Consider the following 21,995-nt stretch of genomic DNA (forward strand, 5'->3'; position numbering starts at 1 on the left):
TGCTTAAACCTATGTATTGTGTAAACTCCTCACTACTAATGAGAACTCCTCTACCCCGTGGACATAGCCAAACTTAAGGTGAACCATGTACATCAATCACATTTAATAAATATAGATCGATGGCTAAAAATAAAAATAAAAATTCAATAGAAATCACATATATTATAGTCACAATACGTAAATCGAGATACATGACATCACAATGAGTCCATTAAGCTCCATGAAATCTCAACAACACTCTAAGATACATGACACGCTAGAATAACTCGGGCTGTTGACTAAGTCAATTGTCGATCAAGGTCGAGGGTAGGGTCCACAACCGTGGTAATCTAATCCGGAAGATCTGCCAATTAGATTTTTGATCTGTAACTTCCCAAGAGTCTCGTTAATCTTCTAAAATAATATCCTAAAATTTCTGAATGATCTAACGGTCGGATCTCCGTCAATCGCTAAAATTAAATGGGGGCCGACATTTAGTTTTACAAACTTAGAATTCGGGAAGATCCGTACGTTAGATTCCCAATCCACCAGTTCCTAACTTCCTAATGTCCTCAAATATTACGTACTATCACGTATTAAAGTTTGGTGACGATCCAGCGGTTAGATCATCAATTCATATAATGATCAAGTGGCAGCCTCTATCAAAACCATGTTTAAACGACAAGACTTCATCAATCGAAAATCACATATGAAATCTGGGTATCGAATTTAGCCTAGGAAGGTTAGGTGGGGTCTTAACTTACGCGTGATCCCGACTTGTTGAAAAATTTTCTTAACTTCAAAAATTACCAAATTTTATAGACAGGTAGATCTCAGTGAGGGGAGTAATTTTTATACATGGGCCGAAAGCCAATTCGGCCGGAAAACCCTCTGAAATTCATTCGATCCGTCGGAAACCCTAAAATGGGTGCACTTCGATTCGACGTCTCATCTGCTCTACTGCCCCCAACTTATCTGGGTCTTGTTCCTAGGCTTAAGAGGAAGCTAATGATGGTGCTAGTCGAAGGAATCATTCTCAGAAATGGTGCATCACCGCCTTGGCCCTCTCAGACCCAACGTCGTCGTCCTCTATGAAACACGGACAAATTCTCGTATACTTAATGTGGAAAATGTAGAGGAAGGGGTCGGTGAGTTGTGTGGTAGTGATTGATTGCTGAAATTTGCTGGAAAAATCAGTGAAATTCGTCGGAATCCCTCATTGAAAATCGGGTCGGGTCGAGCCAGGAAATGGGTCGAGGGGATGGTCTAGGTCGGTTCCCCTCCTTCTCCTTCTCCTTTTTTTCCCCTCCTTCCCTCATTCTGATTGGGCAACTCCTCTTTCCCCAATCACAGCCATCCACCTGGCTAAAAAATAACGGGAAGGCTCCCAACTTTTCTGGAGCCTTCCAGAAAAAGGGCCAAATTTACCATTTTACCCCTAGCCTTTGCTCGTTTATATTTCATTCATTATAGCTCTAAATCACCTTCCGTTTGCGCTCACACATTCATATTGACGAGTACTATCCAAATATGTAAAGAAATGTGAAAAAATATATACACATCAAATGTGTTGTAACAAATTCTGTTTAGTCCATTAAGGGCGTTTTCGTCCTTTTAACTTTTTTTTTTTTTTTTTTTGGGCCGCAAATATAAACGCATCAATCTTAAGAATACGAAATTTTAAATAGTGAAATCTGAGGATGAGATTTCACAGAAGAAGAAAGAAAAGAAAAATATTAGTGAGCTATACTAAGGTTAGAGTCGTTAGACAGAACAGAGAAAAATGGGCAAGAATTAATTTTGCACTCATATTATTTCAAATAATAAAAAGAAACTACGGCTGTCCCGAGAACATAAACATCCTTGTCAAACCTCATAAATATTGTATCATGTTTACTTTATATTCTACAGTAACGTCGATTTGAAAATAATATTATTTTTAAAACATGATAAATATGTTATACTTAACTCTTAAAATATGGGATATGGGGTTTCACAGGGCCCACCGTCTTCCTTCTTATTCCTCTTTAACTTTCTCTACTACTCTACCATTACCATTCCATTTACCATGGCTGTCTTCTTATATCTCTTTGACAGTCAACCTGCACAACATACCCAAAGTTATAAAAATACAACAATTCAACTCACTTGACCTATTGATTTTATTATTAATAACAAAAATAATAAAATATTATTCTTATTATTACTGTTACATGATAATATCAAAGTTCTCACCTTTCTCACTGAGGAGTCTAGTTGATCATTTAGTTGACCAAGTTAAACACTTTTAGGTTCAGATGTAGTGTCAATTCCTTTATTAACCACAAACTTGTAGAAACCTAGCATCATTTCGGGGAAGAACTCACTGAGCCTCTTGCCGACTTCCTCTATACTCTACAATAATTTATAATAAAAATATACTTTAGATATGGGACTATCAAAATTCTAGATGAATAAAAGGGTAATACGTATCCATACAGGTGGCTTTTCGTTCGGTCCAAAATGCTCTTCAATATGGGCAACCACGTTTCTTGAGTACAAGAGTGCCCCTAGCGCGTTATTTTCATAACCCTTTCTTGAGTAACGAAAAACATTTGAGTAACCCTTCTCATTACGAATTCGGTCGTAAATTTTTACGACGTTGGTCACTTCTTTTCTGTATTTCTTTGTCCAACCTTTATGGTCGTTGTTCAATTTGGCTATCTTTTCCAACAAAAAGTACGCCTTTCTTTCATATGATAGCAAGAAAGGGTGACTCTCCAATTGCTTAAAACTGAAAAAGAAAAAAAAATGAAGTTGATAAAAATGCTATTAAACTAAAATAAAATAAAACAAAGTTTGGTCATTTATTGTTCTTACTTATCTCCTGCATTTTGTATCTCTGTGAGGAAGTCCCCAAGCTCTAACTTTATGTCACTACGCAGTGCTGCTGAGACCGGAACAATTTTTGATGCCCAATTTTTGATCTGCTCTCTAAAGCGTGCCTGGCTAGGCTCATTCCGTGTAGGCTCATTCCGTATTGTCACTTTTGAACCTTGGTAAATAATTTGTGAAGCATACAATACTCCACAAGTTATCCCTGCTTCCTCTAATTGGGCAACTCTTTTGATGAGACCTCTGAAAAAAGTAAGACAAATTCAGATTTCAAGAGATTCAAGATGAACTAGGTTCGAAGAATTATACACTTTCGGAGCTATGTTGCACATATATGACGACACGGCAAGTTTAAAAAATAAGAGCACAGAAACGGCAATTAAAATATAATAAATTTAGAATGTTGCTAGACTCACCATAGTGTTCTAATTTTTCCACTTACATTATAATCTCATCCATCATAAAAGATTTAAAAATTGAAATGTCATTTCCCACCCACCATTATTCCAAAATAACCAATATTTATTTATTTAAATTACGGCATCCCTTCCATAAAAGATTTAAAAATTGAAAATTTGAGACCCAAGACCTAGACCTTCATCATATTCTTCAAATCACGGCACCCCTTCCATCGTATTTCTTCCTACTGACCCAAAATTCGCTACCCGATCTCTCTCCATATCCCTACCCTCTATTTCCACCGAATTCCATATATATGGCCCAATACTTCCCCCTCGAGAAACCTCAGTACTCGCACCTATTGTCACCTCTCACAGGGATCCGAGATCCCAAACCTTTCTTCTTCCTACCTTTTTTCCAACGCCGCATATCTTACCCCCGGGTCTCTCTTTCCTCCGTCGAAGTTTCTTGCCTCTGTCGAGCACACACCCATTCCTTCCTCTTCTACCCCCAATCTTTCCCTCAGCCTCTCTCCGTCCCACATCTTACACCCCTCCCACCATTTTTTATTTATTATTTTAAATTACTTTTTGGTTTTTTCAAAATTTTAGTAATTAATTAGATTGGAGTTTCAAAGTCTTTTCTTAAAAGATAAATATGTCATTCAGGGTATGGATGTCAGCACAATAAATTTATAATAAAATAAGAGAAGTGCTAGCCGAACTCGCTAAATGGCGAGTCCCTTCAGACTTGCTTTTACGTGTCAATTTTCTACTTAAATCCACTTTGGCCGCTTAATCTTCCATTTTCTTTTCGCTTCGTTTCTTCCTTCCACACTCACTCTCTCTCTCTCCCTCTCTCTCTCCCTCTCTCTGACCACTCGATAAATATGTCAGACACTCTGACCACTTTATAAATATGTCAGACACTTCGGGTGTCCGACACTCCGGGGTTTCAGGGTGTCCGAGGGTTTCGGGGTTTCGGAGTGTCCGTGCAGCATAGCTTGACAGTCTCTATAATTGCTTAAACTTCAGTGAGTTGAAAAAATTGAAAACTTGCTTTAATTTCAATTTCAGTTACCCTAAATTATTTAGCTAACTAATCTGGATTATTATTGCAAGCAAGGCTAACCTCAAAATAGCTCGACAAGTGACTGCAGGTTGGTTTCCCTCCCATGGACGTGTCCGCATAATCTCCTCGAGCGTCTTATTCTTAGACGGAGTTGCTTGAACGGCCTGGAGCGTCTTATCATCAGACGGAGTTGCCTGAGTTGCTGCTTCAGACGGAGTTGCCTGAGTTGCTTGAACGGCCTGGAGCTTCTTATCATCAGACGGAGTTACTTGAACGGCCTGGAGCGTCTTATTATCAGACGGAGTTGCATGAGCGGCCTTTTTATTCACCATGACGCTGAAACAGGTACGTGTCAAAACCAATCGGGACAAGCTTATTTATAATTTGGAGTGTTAAAATCAATGACAGATAGTCACATACAACGATCAATCTAAGTCCTTGTAGTCATAATAGCAACCCCACTTTCATTACACAGTTTATCAAAAACGCATGATCGATCTCGGAGAATTTATGGGACAAGGCTTAGTGGGGTGGTTGTTGTATCAAATGGTGTAAAATTAAACTCGTAAATATTTACGTGGATTGTTTTTGTTGATATATATACATTGAAGTCTTTGATAATACGAGATGTTTCTAATAGCATGTACTAATACCCTGATAACACAATCATCAAACACTCCAGGATTCAATTACTTTGTATATAGTAGACATTAAAATTGCATTACAAATGTGTACAAAATTGAACCATATTCTCTGGGAACCTAGGAATGGTAACAACATTCCATTATGCAACCCTCACTTGAACTAATGACACACGCTAAGTCACTTACAACCATCAATCTAGGTCATTTAGTCATAATAGCAACCCCCACTTTCATGGATAAATTACATTTTCATATCTCAGGTTTGGGACCTATTTCAATTCCTTACAATATCTTTAAAATATTTCACTTTCATACCTTAAGTAATATTTTATTTCAAAATAATACCTCCGTTACATTTTCCATCCATTGATCCGTTAAGTACTGACATGGCTGCCAAAAAAAAAAAAAAAAAAAAATAGAAAACCCAGATCCCGCACACCCTCCTTCAGATCCCATCAAACCCACCCCCTCCCCGGGTAGTGTCGGAGCCTTATCATCTTCCATCCGTCGTTCGCACCCATCCTCCACCTCCTCCGCGCACCCATCTTCCCCTCTTCCCATCTTCCCCCTTCCAACCTGAGCCCAACCTGCAACCCAGAAAGAAGAAAAAGAAAAAAAAACCCAGTGCGCCCACCCTCCGCACGCACCCTCGCACGCACCCTCTTCCTTCCTCTACACACCCCACTCCTTAAATCCACACTCATTGGGGAAGACGGGATTTGGGTTGTATGGAAATGGAGAGTTTTTTTTTTTTTCTTTTTTTTTTCTATGTTTTTTGTTTTTTGTTTTTTTTTTTTTCTGGGTTGCAGGTAGTGGGTGCGGAGGAGGAGGTGGAGGGTGGGTGCATGGTGGGTTTGGGGAAGACGGGAGGGGAGGAAGATGAAAAATGGGTTTTTTTTCCCCCTCTCTTCTTCTTCTAGGTTGCAGGTTGGGTTGGGGGGTAGGGTGGGATGGGGGTTGTGAGTTTAGCTTTTGTTTTTGGATTTTTATTTTTTTAGAAGATTCAGGTTTTTTAAAAAAAATTAAATAAAAAATTATTTTTTTTGCCACGTGGCATATAAGTGGCAACCACGTCAGCCCTTAACGGATCAATGGATGGAAAATGTAATGGAGGTATTATTTTGAAATAAAATAGTACTTAAGGTATGAAAGTGAAATGTTTTGAAGATGTTGTAAGAAATTGAAATAGGCCCCAAATATAAAATATGAAAATGTAATTTACCCCACTTTCATTATACAATTTATTAAGATTCACATTCTAAGCATGATCGATTTGGGAGCATTTACGGGATAAAGCTTAATGGGATAAGGATGGTGGTTGTATCAAATTGTGTAAAATTAAACTCGTAAATATTACGTGGATAGTTTTTTGAGATAGCTCTATGGCTGGCCCCATGGCCCTATGGCCCTATGGTCGGCCCGGTTGGAGATAGCCTTCGAACCATCATTCTAGGTCATTTGCTCATAATATCAAACCCAACTTGCATTATACAATTTATTAAAGTTCACTCCTAAGCATGTATGATTACAACATTCGATTATGCATCCCTCACTTGAACTCATGACTAAAGCTAAGTCACTTACAACCATCAATCTAGGTCAATTGGTCATGATATCAACCCCCACTTCCATTATACTTTAAAATTCACTCTGTCAGCATGATCGATCTCGGAGCATTTATGGGACAAGGCTTAGTGGGGGTGGTGGTTGTATCAAATTGTGTAAAATAAAACCCGTAAATGTTTACGTGGATAGTTTTTGTTGATACATATACATTGAAGTCTGATAAAACGGGATGTTTCTAATAGCATGTACTAATACCCTTATAACACAATTATCAAACACTCTAGGATTCTATTACTTCGTATATGATATGTAGAGCAAAAAATAATCAAGAAGCGACACGTGGATTTTTGGGTTAAAAGGACAAAATTATCCTCGAGGCACATCGGAATTCCTACGTGCGGGCAATGGACAATCATCTCTCAATCAAGCCAAAAGTGCCCAAATAGGTATTTATTTATAACCTATTTCATCCATCCCTCATCATATCTTCTCCACAAGAGAATCCCTAAATCATTCATTTTGTATTATATTAATTAGCTAATTAATTGATTAATTATTCAATTAATTTGCTAATTAAACACAAATCATGAACTTCACCCACAAAACCATCCAAGTGGCCGGTTCATCTCCTCCCAAGGTGGCCGGCCACACCCCTATATAAACACCCTCATTCTCTCCAAAACTCAATTCCAATTCTTTTGCAAAATTCTCTAAATTCTCCAAACATTTTTCCCTTAAAATTCTAACTTTGACATCGGAGGTTCTTCGGCCAAAGCCCAACTTGTATTATACAGTTTATTAAAATTCACTTTCTAAGCATGTATGATTACAACATTCGATTATGCATCCCTCACTTGAACTCATGACTAAAGCTAAGTCACTTACAACCATCAATCTAGGTCAATTGGTCATGATATCAACCCCCACTTCCATTATACTTTAAAATTCACTCTCTAAGCATGATCGATCTTGGAGCATTTATGGGACAAGGCTTAGTGGGGGTGGTGGTTGTATCAAATTGTGTAAAATTAAACCCGTAAATGTTTACGTGGATAGTTTTTGTTGATACATATACATTGAAGTCTGATAAAACGGGATGTTTCTAATAGCATGTACTAATACCCTTATAACACAATTATCAAACACTCCAGGATTCTATTACTTCGTAAATGATATGTAGAACAAAAAATAATCAAGAAGCGACACGTGGATTTTTGGGTTAAAAGGACAAAATTATCCTCGAGGCACACCGGAATTCCTACGTGTGGGCAATGGACAATCATCTCTCAATCAAGCCAAAAGTGCCCAAATAGGTATTTATTTATAACCTATTTCATCCATCCCTCATCATATCTTCTCCACAAGAGAACCCCTAAATCATTCATTTTTATTATATTAATTAGCTAATTAATTGATTAATTATTCAATTAATTTACTAATTAAACACAAATCATGAACTTCACCCACAAAACCATCCAAGTGGCCGGTTCATCTCCTCCCAAGGTGGCCAGCCACACCCCTATATAAACACCATCATTCTCTCCAAAACTCAATTCCAATTCTTTTGCAAAATTCTCTAAATTCTCTAAACATTTTTCCCTTAAAATTCTAACTTTGACATCGGAGATTCTTCGGCCAAAGCCCAACTTGTATTATACAATTTATTAAAATTCAGTTTCTAAGCAAGTATGATTACAACATTCGATTATGCATCCCTCACTTGAACTCATGACTAAGGCTAAGTCACTTACAACCATCAATCTAGGTCAATTGGTCATGATATCAACCCCCACTTCCATTATACTTTAAAATTCACTTTCTAAGCATGATCGATCTCGGAGCATTTATGGGACAAGGCTTAGTGGGGGTGGTGGTTGTATCAAATTGTGTAAAATTAAATCCGTAAATGTTTACGTGGATAGTTTTTGTTGATACATATACATTGAAGTCTGATAAAATAGGATGTTTCTAATAGCATGTACTAATACCCTTATAACATAATTATCAAACACTCCAGGATTCTATTACTTCGTATATGATATGTAGAGCAAAAAATAATCAAGAAGCGATATGTGGATTTTTGGGTTAAAAGGATAAAATTACCCTCGAGGCACACCGAAATTCCTACGTGCGGGCAATGGACAATCATCTCTCAATCAAGCCAAAAGTGCCCAAATAGGTATTTATATATAACCTATTTCATCCATCCCTCTCCCTCATCATATCTTCTCCACAAGAAAACCCCTAAATCATTCATTTTTATTATATTAATTAGCTAATTAATTGATTAATTATTCAATTAATTTGCTAATTAAACACAAATCATGAACTTCACCCACACACTACTACAATATAGGCTATCACTGGCGAAGCAAAAACCGACAAGAAACCCAATTTCTGTCGGAAATTTGGCAAAAATCCGACATAAAACAATGTAATGTCGATTAGAATAGTGACACTAATGCTAGCGTCGCGACAGGCCTTCAGTGTCAGTTTGTTCGCTTAATTCGACACTACGCAGCGTCGGTTAAAAGCGACACTGACATTAGCGCCGATTTAAAGTGACGTATACTTGAACATTACGTCGGTTTAAAGCGACGTTCATTAGTAATTTAATTATAATATATCCACCCTACTGTCGGTTTTAATCGACATTGTGATAAAATTAAATAAATAAAATATACCTAAACTGACGTCAGATAACAATTAAATAAATAAAATATTCAAACTAGTACAACACCATCTTTGTTAATAATAATAAAAAAATACAAGAATTTGCATCGTTTTCAATTAATTGGTACTAAAAAAAATTATATAACCAAATTAATAAATTTCATGTAAAGGCCAAAACAAACCTTAATAAAAATTATTAACAATAAAAATAGTGCCAAAATATACAAATATTTTATATCCAACATTCCACATAATATACAAAAACTCATACAGAATATACAAATATCTTAAAAATGTACAACTCATACAAAATTCTTGCCACACTCCTGCAAAAGATTTTGAACCAGTTGTATGGTTCATTGCTTTCAACAACCGATTAATCTTATTCCTTTATTCTATTCCAGAAAACTTCATTTTCTTCTTCCTTAATCTTACGCAATCAGTCGTCAACGGGAGATTTCTATACTCTCTAACCTCCCCTGCTACATATCTTGAAAAAGCACTAGAGTTATCACTAACGCATTTTCCAGACAAATCAAACGAGCAAAGTTGTTTTGTCCATTTGGGAACTAAGGGTCCGCGCCTCCGTCGAGATTTTCCTTATTAACACAAAAAAACAATTAACAACCAAGAAACAAAAGTAAATTTTTAGTTTAAGCCTAATACTAGTTTAAACACAAAACAAAAAATTAATAATAATTCACAAATGAACCACCTTTGAACTTTTCCTCCTCGAAATGAAGTTCCTCAGAATGTTTATCTTCACTTTGTTGATCCATAGCAAAAGTTAGTGGAAAGGAGAAGGAGTAAGGCTGAAATGGGAGAAGGAGACGGGGCAAAACCAAAGAAGTAACTGAGAGAGGGAAACGAAAGCATGGAAGTAATGGGGAAGAAAGGGGTATAAATATGGTCGAAATATTTGGACTTTGCGTCGGCTGAAACCGACACCACATCTGACACACTTGACTGAAAAGCAAGTGGCGTCGAAATAATAACATATTGCGTCGGTTAAAAGCGACGTGAGTGTGACAGACTTGATAGTGCAACTGGCGTCGAAATAAGAAAAGGTTGCGTCAAATTAAGAAAAGGTTATGTCGGTTAAAACCGATGCAAGGTCTGACACACTAAAATATTTCAAAGCTTGCGTCGAAATAAGTAGAGGTTGTGTCGGTTAGAATCGACGCAAGGTCTGACACACTAAAACATTTCAAACATTTCAAACATTCATTCCCGCCTAAAACATTTCAAACATTCATTCCCGCCTAAATATTTCAAGTTATGTCATATAATATTTTAATAAATAATATTTAATACATAATAAAAACAATAATATAATTTTATGATAAAATATCATCACACATGAATTGAAACATAGTCTAATTGATATTTAAAATACATAAAATAATTAATATATTTAAAAACATTGTCTAATTGATATTTAAAATACATAATCAAGTAACGGGACAAAACTTTTCGACGGTTATAAAACGAAAAATCACGATTTAACAGTTATTTTAACTCCGATTTTGATTATTTTTTATAACTACACTCCTTGATCCTATATGAATACAATGAATGAATTCAATCTTCAATTTAAAATATTTACAATAGTGGATACTACAAAATCTTATGTTATACTTAATAAAAGTATAAATAAACTCTAACTGTTAGTGAATCTATCGTTTTGATGGGATACGCATCCTTCGAAACTAATTTCAACGATCCAACTGTCAAACTTGTTTATATATGTTTCGAGATCGCATACTTCAAAAAATCGCAAAAAACAAACATTCAAAGATTAAATAACGGGACAACTTTTCAGTGGTTATAAACAAAAAATCACGATTTAACGGTGATTTTAACTCTGATTTTGATTATTTTTTTATAACTACACTCATTGACCCTATATGAATACAATGAATGAATTCAATCTTCAATTTAAAATATTTACACTAGTGGATACCACAAATCTTATGTTATATTTAATAAAAGTATAAATAAATTCTAAGTGTTAGTGAATCTATCGTTTTGATGGGATATGCATTCTACGAAACTAATTTCAACGATCCAACCATCAAATTTGTTTATACATGCTTCAAGATCGCATACGCCAAAAATGACAAAAAAAACAAACATTCAGAGATCAAGTAACGAGACAAAACTTTTCGACGGTTATAAACGAAAAATCACAATTTTACGGTTATTTTAACTCCAATTTAGATGATTTTTTACAGCTACACTCCTTGACCCTATATGAATACAATAAATGAATTCGATCTTCAATTTAAAATATTTACACTAGTGGATACCACAAAATCTTATGTTATACTTAATAAAAGTATGAATAAATTCTAAATGTTAGTGAATCTATCGTTTTAATGGGGATACGCATTCCACGAATCTAATTTCAACAATCCAACCATCAAACTTGTTTATACATGCTTCAAGATCGCATACGCCAAAAATGGCAAAAAACAAACATTTAGAGATCAAGTAACGGAACAAAATTTTTCTATGGTTATCAATGAAAAATCACGATTTAACGGTGATTTGAACTCCGATTCTGATGATTTTTTACATCTACACTCCTTGACCCTGTATGAATACAATGAATGAAATCGATCTTCAATTTAAAATATTTACACTAGTGGATACCACAAAATCTTATGTTATACTTAATGAAAGTATAAATAAATTCTAAGTGTTAGTGAATTTATCGTTTTGATGGGATACGCATTCTACGAAACTAATTTCAATGATCCAACCATCAAACTTGTTTATGCATGCTTCGAGATCGCATATGCCAAAAATGGCAAAAAATAAACATTCAGAGATGAAGTAACGAAACAAAACTTTTCGACGGTTATAAACGAAAAATCACGATTTAACGGTGATTTGAACTCCAATTTTGATGATTTTTTACAGCTACACTCCTTGACCCTATATGGATACAATGAATGAACTCGATCTTCAATTTAAAATATTTACACTAGTGGATACCACAAAATCTTATGTTATACTTAATGAAAGTATAAATAAATTCTAATTATTAATTTAACATAATATATTCTTATATTACTAAATATTATAAGTTCATGTTATATTTAATATTGTTAAAAGCGACGCTGTTTTATTTAAAACGACACTAGTATTTAAAAATTATTAAAATGTATGTCGGTTTTAAGCGACATTAAATGTTTACGTCGGTTTAAAAGCGACATTAAATGTTTATGACACTTATAAGCGACAGTAAATCCGACGTCATGTTCAATAAGTGTCGCAATTGTCTAGTTCGACACTATATTATATTAAACCGACACCACCTACTGACACTATAAGACCCTTTTGTAGTAGTGACAAGACCATCCAAGTGGCCGGTTCATCTCCTCCCAAGGTGGCCGTCCACACCCCTATATAAACATCCTCATTCTCTCCAAAACTCAATTCCAATTCTTTTGCAAAATTTTCTAAATTCTCCAAACATTTTTCCCTCAAAATTCTAATTTTGACATCGGAGGTTCTTCGGCCAAAGTCCAACTTGCATTATACAATTTATTAAAATTCACTTTCTAAGCATGTATGATTACAACATTCGATTATGCATCCCTCACTTGAACTCATGACTAAAGCTAAGTCACTTACAACCATCAATCTAGGTCAATTGGTCCTGATATCAACCCCACTTCTATTATACTTTAAAATTCACTTTCTAAGCATGATCGATCTCGGAGCATTTATGGGACAAGGCTTAGTGCTTCTGCGGTAACTTCAACAGAAGCCACTGAAGAAGGGTGGAAAGGTAACACTACATCCGCTGGCAAAATGTTTGATTTGCCTTCCGAAAGAACAAGCATTTGGATGTCTGCTGGCATGTCCAGTTTATAGAACTTGAAATCATATTCCACCTGTAAAGGACAAATAAAAAAGTATCATGCCTCAGTGTGCATTTCAGTGCTATGATGTAGTAAGAATCGCATAAGGCACAAATTTACATAAATTCACAGGCTGCCAATCTTAGTGCAGCAATCAGTAATACATAATGAAACGCACATAGACGTTTGTATAATAGAATAGAAAAATCACCTTTTGCAGCTCTACTAAAGTTTTAAGCAATCTTGCATTTTCAACCCCAACAGAGTTAAGAATGCCAGCTTCTAACCGGGTCTCATCAAATATCATGTGTGAACCCTCAGCCAGCTGTAGAGCTCCGGTTATCAGCCTGGAGCAATGTGAAAAGTTTAAAACTATAACAAAATTGACACCAAGGTACAGAATTAGAAATCTCATTACCTGCTTGTCTCATAATCCTTTCTTGGCGCTAGAGAAGCAGTGTTGAGATAATCCACTGTTAGGGCTATACATTGGGTGAAAGGTAAAAAATTCTTGAGAGCAAGGCCAAGCTGAGTACCAAACACGGGTGCACTTTCTTTGCTTAAACAAGTAAAATTTAGTGAAAGCTTCCCCACAGCGACAGTTTCAACTCTAGAATACACCTGTAAAAAAGAGATTAAATCATATACCTCATAAGTAAAGGAGAAAAGAGATTGAAATAAGACATGAAATCAAACGACACAATGAACAAAAATAATGCTAAGGTATCAAGTGGATCCAACACCAAAATTTTATATAAGAAGGACCATTTACCGTGGACAAGAGATGCAACAGCATGAAATTAGCAGCTATGCCATCATTACCAAGAACAGCTGTAAGATGTCTCAAGAGAGATGCCCTGATCTCTTTCACCAAATTGGGCTTTGGCTATAAGATAGACAGTAATAGCATTGTGAAACACAATATCTAAGTAATTGAGGGAAGAATGAGGAAGGGGAAAATTTAGAGATCCCAGGTTAGCATATACACATGCAGACAGGCATAGACGTCCTTTGTTTGAGGAAATATGAAACCATAATGTGCACAAAATCACCTCGATTGTTGAGGAACAAGGAAGGAAGTCGTGAACAAAACAGTGGAGACGTGGTACCTACATCAAGGGAAAAATGTGAAACAAAAAAGAGAGTATAAAATTATATGTACTTACTACTTATAGTCCAATACCTAACAAACGAGCTGAACAGGACAAAACATGCAAGATTTAGTCTTTTCTTATATATGGAGACCAACAATCCCATAAATGCTAGACGAACCAATACCTTATTAGGGGGCTTGTGAACCAACACATCTTCACTAAAACCATTTGTCAAATCATCTGAGTCATCCTTGTCCTCTTTAAACTCTGAATCGAAAGTGAAGACTCCAACAAACTCAAAAACCTCATTTAGCTTTAAGTTAGACTCTGGACAATCATATATCTGAAAGCAACAAGAGTTTCATCAGCTTTCACGAAAAGAGAGAACAAATCTCGGTTCATCATTTTTCTGTTAGTACAATTAATTGTCCAATGTACCTTAATAAGACAAGGAAGCAAATCCCGGTCGACATCAGGCACCATAATCACACTAGACCTGGTGCCCTCAGTAATTGACTGCTCAGACGGAGTAGGAAGGGAAGAATGTCCATTCTCTTTCTGGGAAATGAGAAGTAATTCAGTATGAATAAGTATATGTTCCATCAGAATTGAAAACTAATGTTTTTTTTTTAAATTTGAATTAAGTTGGTACTACTTACCAGCTTTTTGGGAGAAGGAGAACCTTCAATCCCATCATCCGAAACCTGTTATTTAATGCAGTATGTTAGGTAGACAAACAAGATGTCATGTTCCCAGTACAAAGCTGAGGGCATAATTCAGAGAATGGGATGTGCAGAAAATAAAAACCATCTGAAATAAACAAGGCAACATGAATGCATCTAGCCTATCAAGTAAATTATGACAATCCAATTAACTGAAACCCTTGCAGAGAGCTTCCTACTCATTTCGCTAACCAAAACTTCCTAAATTCAAATAACCGCTTTGAGCTGCTTTGAAGCCCATCATAAAGATGACCATAAGGAGGTTTTGCACTAATATAGTATGCATTTTCTACTTAATCACGATTATCCTTTCAATAAAGAAGAAACAGTTAATATGCAGATTATGAAAATGGAAATTACATCGTAATCCATGATTTCAGTAGCTTCAGCATCCACTCTCTGGCGCTTCTCTCTTTGTTGGGTTGCCGAATCCATACTTCTATACACCACCGCTTCAGAAGGAGATTCAGTCCATGAATTCTGTCCTGGCACCTAAGGACAAAAACAATGTAACAAAATGAAAATCAAAAGAATGTTGGCCCGCAAATTCTTGCAGGCTCTTTGAAATTAAAGGAATGTCATTTTTCCTAACAAAATGAAAATTCATATACCAAATACCAACACCAGGCATATGCTTAAGTGCTTCGAATTTCTATTACCATTTTACTAAAACTAAAGCATATGGTGCTATAAAGAAGAAAGAGTTTGAACATAGATTCACCGGTATGCAATAGATCATATGGCGTTCCCACAATCACATATCGGGCGTAGAATCCATGGGGAATTGAAACATCGGTAAACTTGTTGGTCCTCCAAACAGAACCATCCTTCAATACAAACAACGCATTGTGTTAGCACCAAAGAAATCAGTCAGTATTGGATCATAAGAAAAATGATCAGACGGCATAAGACTGCTACCTTATACGCGCCGACGTAGAATTCATTTCCCAACATGTCTTGTATCATTCCGCGAAATCGAACCAGAGTGTTGGGCTGGACCCATCTTATACTTGCCGAATTCAGAATTGGCACCTAAATTTTCACAAGCAAATAAATAAATTTCAAATCTTCTTGTGCTATTGTTTGGATCCGATTTTATACCATCAGCCCGAGTAATCGAGGCCGTTGAATGAGCATGTTTCTTAACCGTCAAATAAGATAATTTGCTATTGTTAAGAGATAATATTATGGTTTTTAATCATAATAATTATCTTTTAATAAATTATCTCAATTTTCTTGTACAAAATAAGTGGGATGCAAATCACAACCTCAACGTAGAAGCAAGCAAAACAGTCCGAGTTAATTTGGATTTGGTAGCAGTGTACTATGTGAATTAGAACAGCTTGGCTTGGACTCTTCACGTGGCATAGCATGGATCTGCAAGTTTTGGATAATGGTGAATAGAAAACCTAAGTAGGTTAGGTTGATTGACAAGTAGTCAGAAATGAATTTTAAATGGTTTGAAATTCATTAAATGGGATCATGATGTATGGATGAGTGATAGAATTATGACAAGAAAAGAAAGCCTAGTTAGGCTAGGTTTTTAATTACAATGGGATAAGTCAAGGTGGGTTTTATTATCTTTGAAGAATCAACCATCTGGAGATAGGCTTTGGCATATATGTCGCAGATCAGTTATTTTTACGAATTTGAGTTTTAGTCGGTTTTTACTTATTATCCAGATCGTGCCAAACAGAAAATATGTTCCTATAAATACAGACGTCGAGAGGGACCTCCAATTCAACACACAACTGCTCTGCACAAAACCTCTCAAACATTTTGAGATTTTTTATTTTCTTTTTCCCGCCGACACATCTTCAGTTTGGATAAACAGCACTGTGAAGGCAACCGACGAACACCTTCAGTTTGGATAAACAGCACTGTTACCGTAGAATCAGCCGACCGAGAAGCACCTTCAGTTTGGATAAACAACATTGCGTCGAGATCGACTGGTTACCTATCTAAGTCTCGGTCGAGAAGGGTTTTCGAATCCTTATTGGCAGAGGTCATCTTATTAGCCTTCTCAACGAAGTAAGGTGTTACGAGTTACGACATTCGGCGTACTGGACGCCGAGTGCTTTTATGATTGGGTACTTACAAGTGAGTTTCAGAGTTCGGCATTCTAACGGCCAAACCACATTAACCTTCAAGACATACATCACCTTCGAATACCTGTGTTCGTATAGTCTGGTGTCGATTCGACGTGCTTATACTTTTACGAATATAATCACTGTGATCGAATCCGGCGCCGACGATTTGTGAACTTCGCAGAACTAGCAGCCTAGTCTTCAGGCTCGAGAATCCAAAGGTCGAGATTTGTTCCTTCCTCGGCCGTAGTCGCAAGATAAAGAAGTCAGCAACGCGCTCAACGTAATATTAACAAATTTTACTTCTCGGCCGAGCTCGGCCGACAAGTTGACACGCCCCGCATTCAACCGAATGACGTAGTTAGCTTATTAGTTACTCGGTCTGTACGCCACGTAGACTTTATAATTTTTAAGATCAACATCTATAGAAATAAATTCAATTGTTGATTGGCATCGCAGACAGAATAATATTATATAAGCCCAGCTAAGAACATGAGATTAATGGGAAAAGGGGAAAAATACACAATTAGGGTTTCAAGGAGAACAAAATGAGAAAATCAAAAGGGCATTAGCAATTGAAAGTGGGTATTAGGTTTTGGACCTGAGAGAGGCCGCCGTCGTCGTAGAGAAAGCTGCGGAAGAGATCGACGGTGCCCCATATCTGATTCTCTCTCTCTCTCCTTTCAGTTCACTCACTCTCACAGCCTCGCTCTCTCTGTCGATGTGCCGTTTGGGATTCGGTTTCCCGCGCTTTTAAGTGAGGTCGTTGGGTTTTTCCCGCTAAGAAGTGCTTGTTCCCGCCATTTTGGTCCTAGGTAGGCTCTGTCTTCTTACTTACAAAAAGTATAATTTAATGAGTTTCGGATCGTCGGATGTCGCAGACGACTTTTGGATCGTTGGATGCCGGGAAAGCTAAGTTGTGTTTTGCTTTTGCTTGCTTACCTTGGGTGAGTTAAGCAAATTTTTATTTTTTAGATTTTAATATAATAAGTATGATAGAAGGATTCGAACTTAGGTTAGAGTCTATGTATTATTTTAGTGAACTTAGTTACGCCAAGATTAAATTAAATTTTATTGGCTAATTATTTCATGACGACAGAATCCGTTTCTATTGCAATTTTATTGTTGAAATCGTTGAACTTAATTGGGTGTATAGAGATAGCATATTGTTTAGTCATTTTAGCTACGCCTCTAATCTTCGGTTTCGATTAATTTTGTTGGTTAATTAGCATATGATAATAAACTCGGGTTTTTGTTGTGAGTTCTTTGTTTGATTAATTTGGTGCTTGGTAGTTCTGAAAAGCCTTCATTAGTCCCATCATCAGTTCATAAACGTAGAAGAGAATCAAATTGGACAAACACATAAATTTAAAAAAAATTTAAAAAAAAATCTAAGAATGATACATTATTTGGAGACGAATTACATTCTAATTAAGAAAAAAGAAATTAAACAAAGACACAATATAACTGCACTTTGAGCTAGTAGTGCACTCGCATTACTTTCCGTTACCGGCTCCATCCTTTGTTCTTCAAAATTGATAGGATAAACGGGTCTCTTGTTCGGATAAAACAGACCCCATTGTCGCTCCACCGCTTCACCAGGTTTCATGTTCTCGTTAAACATGGCAAACAAGTAAGTCTCGACGGACTTTCCCGGCCGCCTTGGAGTGCCATGCGACGACAGCACGTGCCTCACTAGGTTAGAGTTGTACTTTTGCGCAATGCTTGGTGTTGTCACGTTCCCATTCCCGCCGGACGGCCAGCCTGTCTCGGACACCACCACTCGGACTTGGGGTGCGCCTGCTTTCTCCAACGATGCATAAACCGCATCCACCATGGCTTCAAACAGGTTGTAATAACTCAGACCATCATCTATCACAACAGCGCTTTCGGAAGCGAACAATGCATAGGTTAGGGAAACGTCGCTAGGGTTTTCAACGTAGGTAAAGTAAGGGTACACATTGACTAGCAATGGTGCACCAATGCTATTCAAGTATCGTGCGATCGGAACCATGTACGCTGCGGTGTCTTGAGAAAATGTTGCGGCCGAGGGAGGGTAAGACTCACCCAGTACCGACATTGCAACTGCGGTCGAGACCTTTATTTGCTTATTAGAGTTAAGAACCCCGGAGCTCAATGCATTGTGCAAGTTTTGCATTGCTGGGAGGACGTATCTTGCAACCTCTCCTGGGATGACCTCGTTCCCAACGGCTATGTATCGGAAATTGACTTGCGGCCAATAAGGACGAATGTAAGCTGCTACCCAGTCCTCAGCAGCGGATTCAGTGCTTGCAAGTTGCTGAAGTTCATCATTACGAACTCCAACTAGGACGTTAATGCCGGAACCACGAAGGGCCTTGAGTGCTTCGTGGTTTGGTTCGTAAATTCTCGTTAGACCAATTTGATTCAGTTTGTATATGTTGATCACTTCTGTTGGTGGTGGCAAGTCGTTGCCTAGCATTCCATAGCATACTCCAATTGGAGAACCGAGTGCTGTCGAAAGCATGACGAAGAAGGCGAGGAAAAGAAATAGAAGATCACCGCCCATTGCAGAGATCGATTCAACAACACAGGATTAGACAAGTGCTAACCCGAGCTGAATTGGTAGTGTGACTAATTTGCCAATTATACAACTCTAAACCATGCATTATATAGTTATCATACCCCAATTCAACCAGGAAAAAAAAAACACGATTTACTGATGAACAAAGGAAATCGAAACTCGAACTGCATTGTCGGAAAAGGAAAGTTAAACTAACAAAAACTGGTATGTTTCTTAGAAAAACCTAAATTAAACGAGGAGTTCAACTCAGACTAGGAAAACCTAAATTAATAAAGACGAAACGGGAATTAATACTTGCACTCAAACAGCTGCATTGCTCTCTAGTGTAAAAAGTTGAGCTCAAAAAAAGTGCAGGATGACGTTCTTCGAGTGCTAATTCACACTCTCAATCTTCGAACATAATTTTAAGGCCCTAAAAGATCTAATTTTCCAAACTTCACGTCGGAAGCCTAGAGTTCCGGAAACGGAGAATGTGTCTGTCCGGTTAAAATTTGTTGCCTGAATTGGCACGCAAGCAATCGCCGACGTTAAATCCGATATACATAGCAAAGCAAACTGATGAGCCTTCATCATCCAGAGAAAAGTCCGGTGAAGAAATTGCCGGATTTTGCTTTCTCCAAACAGGCCACATGAACATATCTTCCGAGCTTGTCCACTTGCCTGGCCTCGCCACCCGTATCTTTCTTGCAAACCTTGCAGGTTTTGTCCACCCACCCCTCCTCCACATATTGCCCATCCACTAATTTCAAGTAAAAAACAATTATCCAAATTAGCAAAATTATTTCAGCAAATATTTTTTAAAGAAAATACACACAAACGCGACCAGTTACAAAATAAAACTTAAATGCATTAAACGAATAGTTTTTTATTGTGTGTTTAGTGTGGGTCTAGTAATTTCTTGCATGATCCATTAATTTGACATGAAATGACATGAAAATAAGAGGTATAATAAGACACGATCCGTTAAGATAACGAATATGACATAAAAACGATATGAACGTATTAAACACGATCCGTTTACCGGACTTGGTGTCTTTCCAGTTCTCGTTTGTAAGCATTTTTTGTGCATATTGTCCTAAATTTCTTTGTAGAATATATGATTATTTGAAATTGCTGATGCTACATACCCTCAACATAGTCTTTTGAAGAAATCCTTGTACGTCCCTCCAATTTTCCTTCTCAGAGCCCCATACTGCATGAAAATAATGAAACTCTATTAGCAAATTTGTACAAGCATTCTAGTTTAATTCATTTTTATTTATTTTTGTTAATTGATCCCTCTTAAAATTAAGGCGTGATTCGGATTTGTCAGCTGGTTTTAAAATTGATTATGAGCTCATTAATCTTGTTGGATGTGCTAATTTGCCATTTAAGTGAGAAAACCTTACGGAAAATGCGGTATATAGGATGATGTGGGTAAATTTACACGTTATAAAAGATTAGAGGGCTCAGAACCAAATTGAAAGTTGAGAAGGCAAATTGAAGAAGGTGATGAGAATTTAATGAGTTAGTGATTATACCTGTTGTCTGGACATTCTCTCTCCAGATTTAGTGGCATCCCAAGGAGAAATTTTTTTATTGTGACGGAAATACGGATAGTACACCACGTGTTTTTATGTAAGTGGTGAGAAATTTTATTTGTTAAGTCATTAACTTTTTAACACACATATCCCACCATTTGTATAATGACACGTAGTGTACCACCTCGTGTGCCGGTCACACTAAAAAATCTCTCCATCCTTAACTTCTTCAATAAGCACAGCATCCTCTGTAGACCTGGTCTGAGAAAAATCAAGTGCTTCTGTCACACTGCTGAAGGACTGTTTGGTTTTCTTCTTTGGTTCTTCTTCCTTCTCCCCCTTTTCTGTTTTGGCCAGCATTCTAAGCTGAGAGGACGAGCTCCTGCTGATAAATCCACTGTTTGGTAATCTCTCTGCAGCTCCCAAAAATTTGAAGGGAAGTTGCCATGGGGATAACTCAGAGCAAGTGTTCTAATTAGGATTCCCATGTATGGATTAATTGCTTCTTCTCTGTTTGGTTGGAGGGTTTTTATAAACGAATGCCACTTTTTGCCTGTTTGGAGGACTAGTGGCCATTACTCAGAACTCAGAAGACCTGGTGGTTAGCATAATTCTACGTGGCCATTTGTCATAGCAGTCGTTTGATGTTTTGTTTCCATGTCATTCGATCCGAACATGCAGTATCTGATAGAATCTTAAACTAATGGCCAATGAAAAACCAAGGTTTTGCTTTAACGAAAGTCTCACTTTCCTCCTTGAACTTAAAATGGTGCGACTTTACTTTTGGTGTTTTCATTTCATGTTCTAGGTATCTTATTTTATGAAGTAAAACAAGAAACTCGTAAACTTGGCTTATGAGGAATGAGGTGGCGTAAGGGCACTCATTTTTTTGGTCAGTTGAACATTATCAAAGTTAACGATTTTTCTAAAC

General features: G+C 36.9%; 2 protein-coding genes, 2 long non-coding RNA genes and 2 pseudogenes across 4 annotated transcripts; 1 reads left to right on the top strand and 5 right to left on the bottom strand.

The window, feature by feature from the left end:
- Positions 1-1,763: 1,763 nt before the first annotated feature.
- LOC137720816 (uncharacterized) lies at positions 1,764-4,655 on the bottom strand. Its single transcript, XM_068459922.2, has 5 exons — positions 4,384-4,655; positions 2,839-3,096; positions 2,458-2,752; positions 2,215-2,373; positions 1,764-2,081 (listed from the first exon to the last, which is right to left on the bottom strand). The coding sequence occupies exons 1-4, from the start codon at positions 4,653-4,655 to the stop codon at positions 2,257-2,259; spliced, it is 942 nt and encodes a 313-aa protein (XP_068316023.1). The 3' UTR covers positions 1,764-2,081; positions 2,215-2,256.
- Positions 3,764-4,969, top strand: LOC148699012 (uncharacterized). The gene is made up of 2 exons (XR_015962183.1): positions 3,764-4,285; positions 4,394-4,969. It is a non-coding gene; the product is annotated as an uncharacterized LOC148699012 (long non-coding RNA).
- A 4,446-nt stretch (positions 4,970-9,415) lies between these two features.
- On the bottom strand, positions 9,416-10,160 carry LOC148699013 (uncharacterized). Its single transcript, XR_015962184.1, has 2 exons — positions 9,922-10,160; positions 9,416-9,805 (listed from the first exon to the last, which is right to left on the bottom strand). It is a non-coding gene; the product is annotated as an uncharacterized LOC148699013 (long non-coding RNA).
- A 2,564-nt stretch (positions 10,161-12,724) lies between these two features.
- LOC137721194 (mini-chromosome maintenance complex-binding protein) lies at positions 12,725-15,925 on the bottom strand. Its single transcript, XM_088693541.1, has 11 exons — positions 15,813-15,925; positions 15,554-15,721; positions 15,255-15,386; positions 14,832-14,876; positions 14,611-14,730; positions 14,357-14,515; positions 14,131-14,187; positions 13,851-13,964; positions 13,497-13,699; positions 13,290-13,425; positions 12,725-13,111 (listed from the first exon to the last, which is right to left on the bottom strand). The coding sequence occupies exons 1-11, from the start codon at positions 15,858-15,860 to the stop codon at positions 12,941-12,943; spliced, it is 1,353 nt and encodes a 450-aa protein (XP_088549667.1). The 5' UTR covers positions 15,861-15,925; the 3' UTR covers positions 12,725-12,940.
- A 2,447-nt stretch (positions 15,926-18,372) lies between these two features.
- LOC148699014 (glucan endo-1,3-beta-glucosidase pseudogene) lies at positions 18,373-19,529 on the bottom strand (annotated as a pseudogene).
- Positions 19,530-20,113: 584 nt separating this feature from the next.
- Positions 20,114-21,552, bottom strand: LOC137721195 (uncharacterized; annotated as a pseudogene).
- Between the last annotated feature and the right edge of the window lie 443 nt (positions 21,553-21,995).

The sequence above is a fragment of the Pyrus communis genome, chromosome 1, assembly GCF_041283825.1.
Source record: "Pyrus communis isolate YQ-2024b chromosome 1, ASM4128382v1, whole genome shotgun sequence".
In the NCBI taxonomy this organism is placed as follows: Eukaryota; Viridiplantae; Streptophyta; class Magnoliopsida; order Rosales; family Rosaceae; genus Pyrus; species Pyrus communis.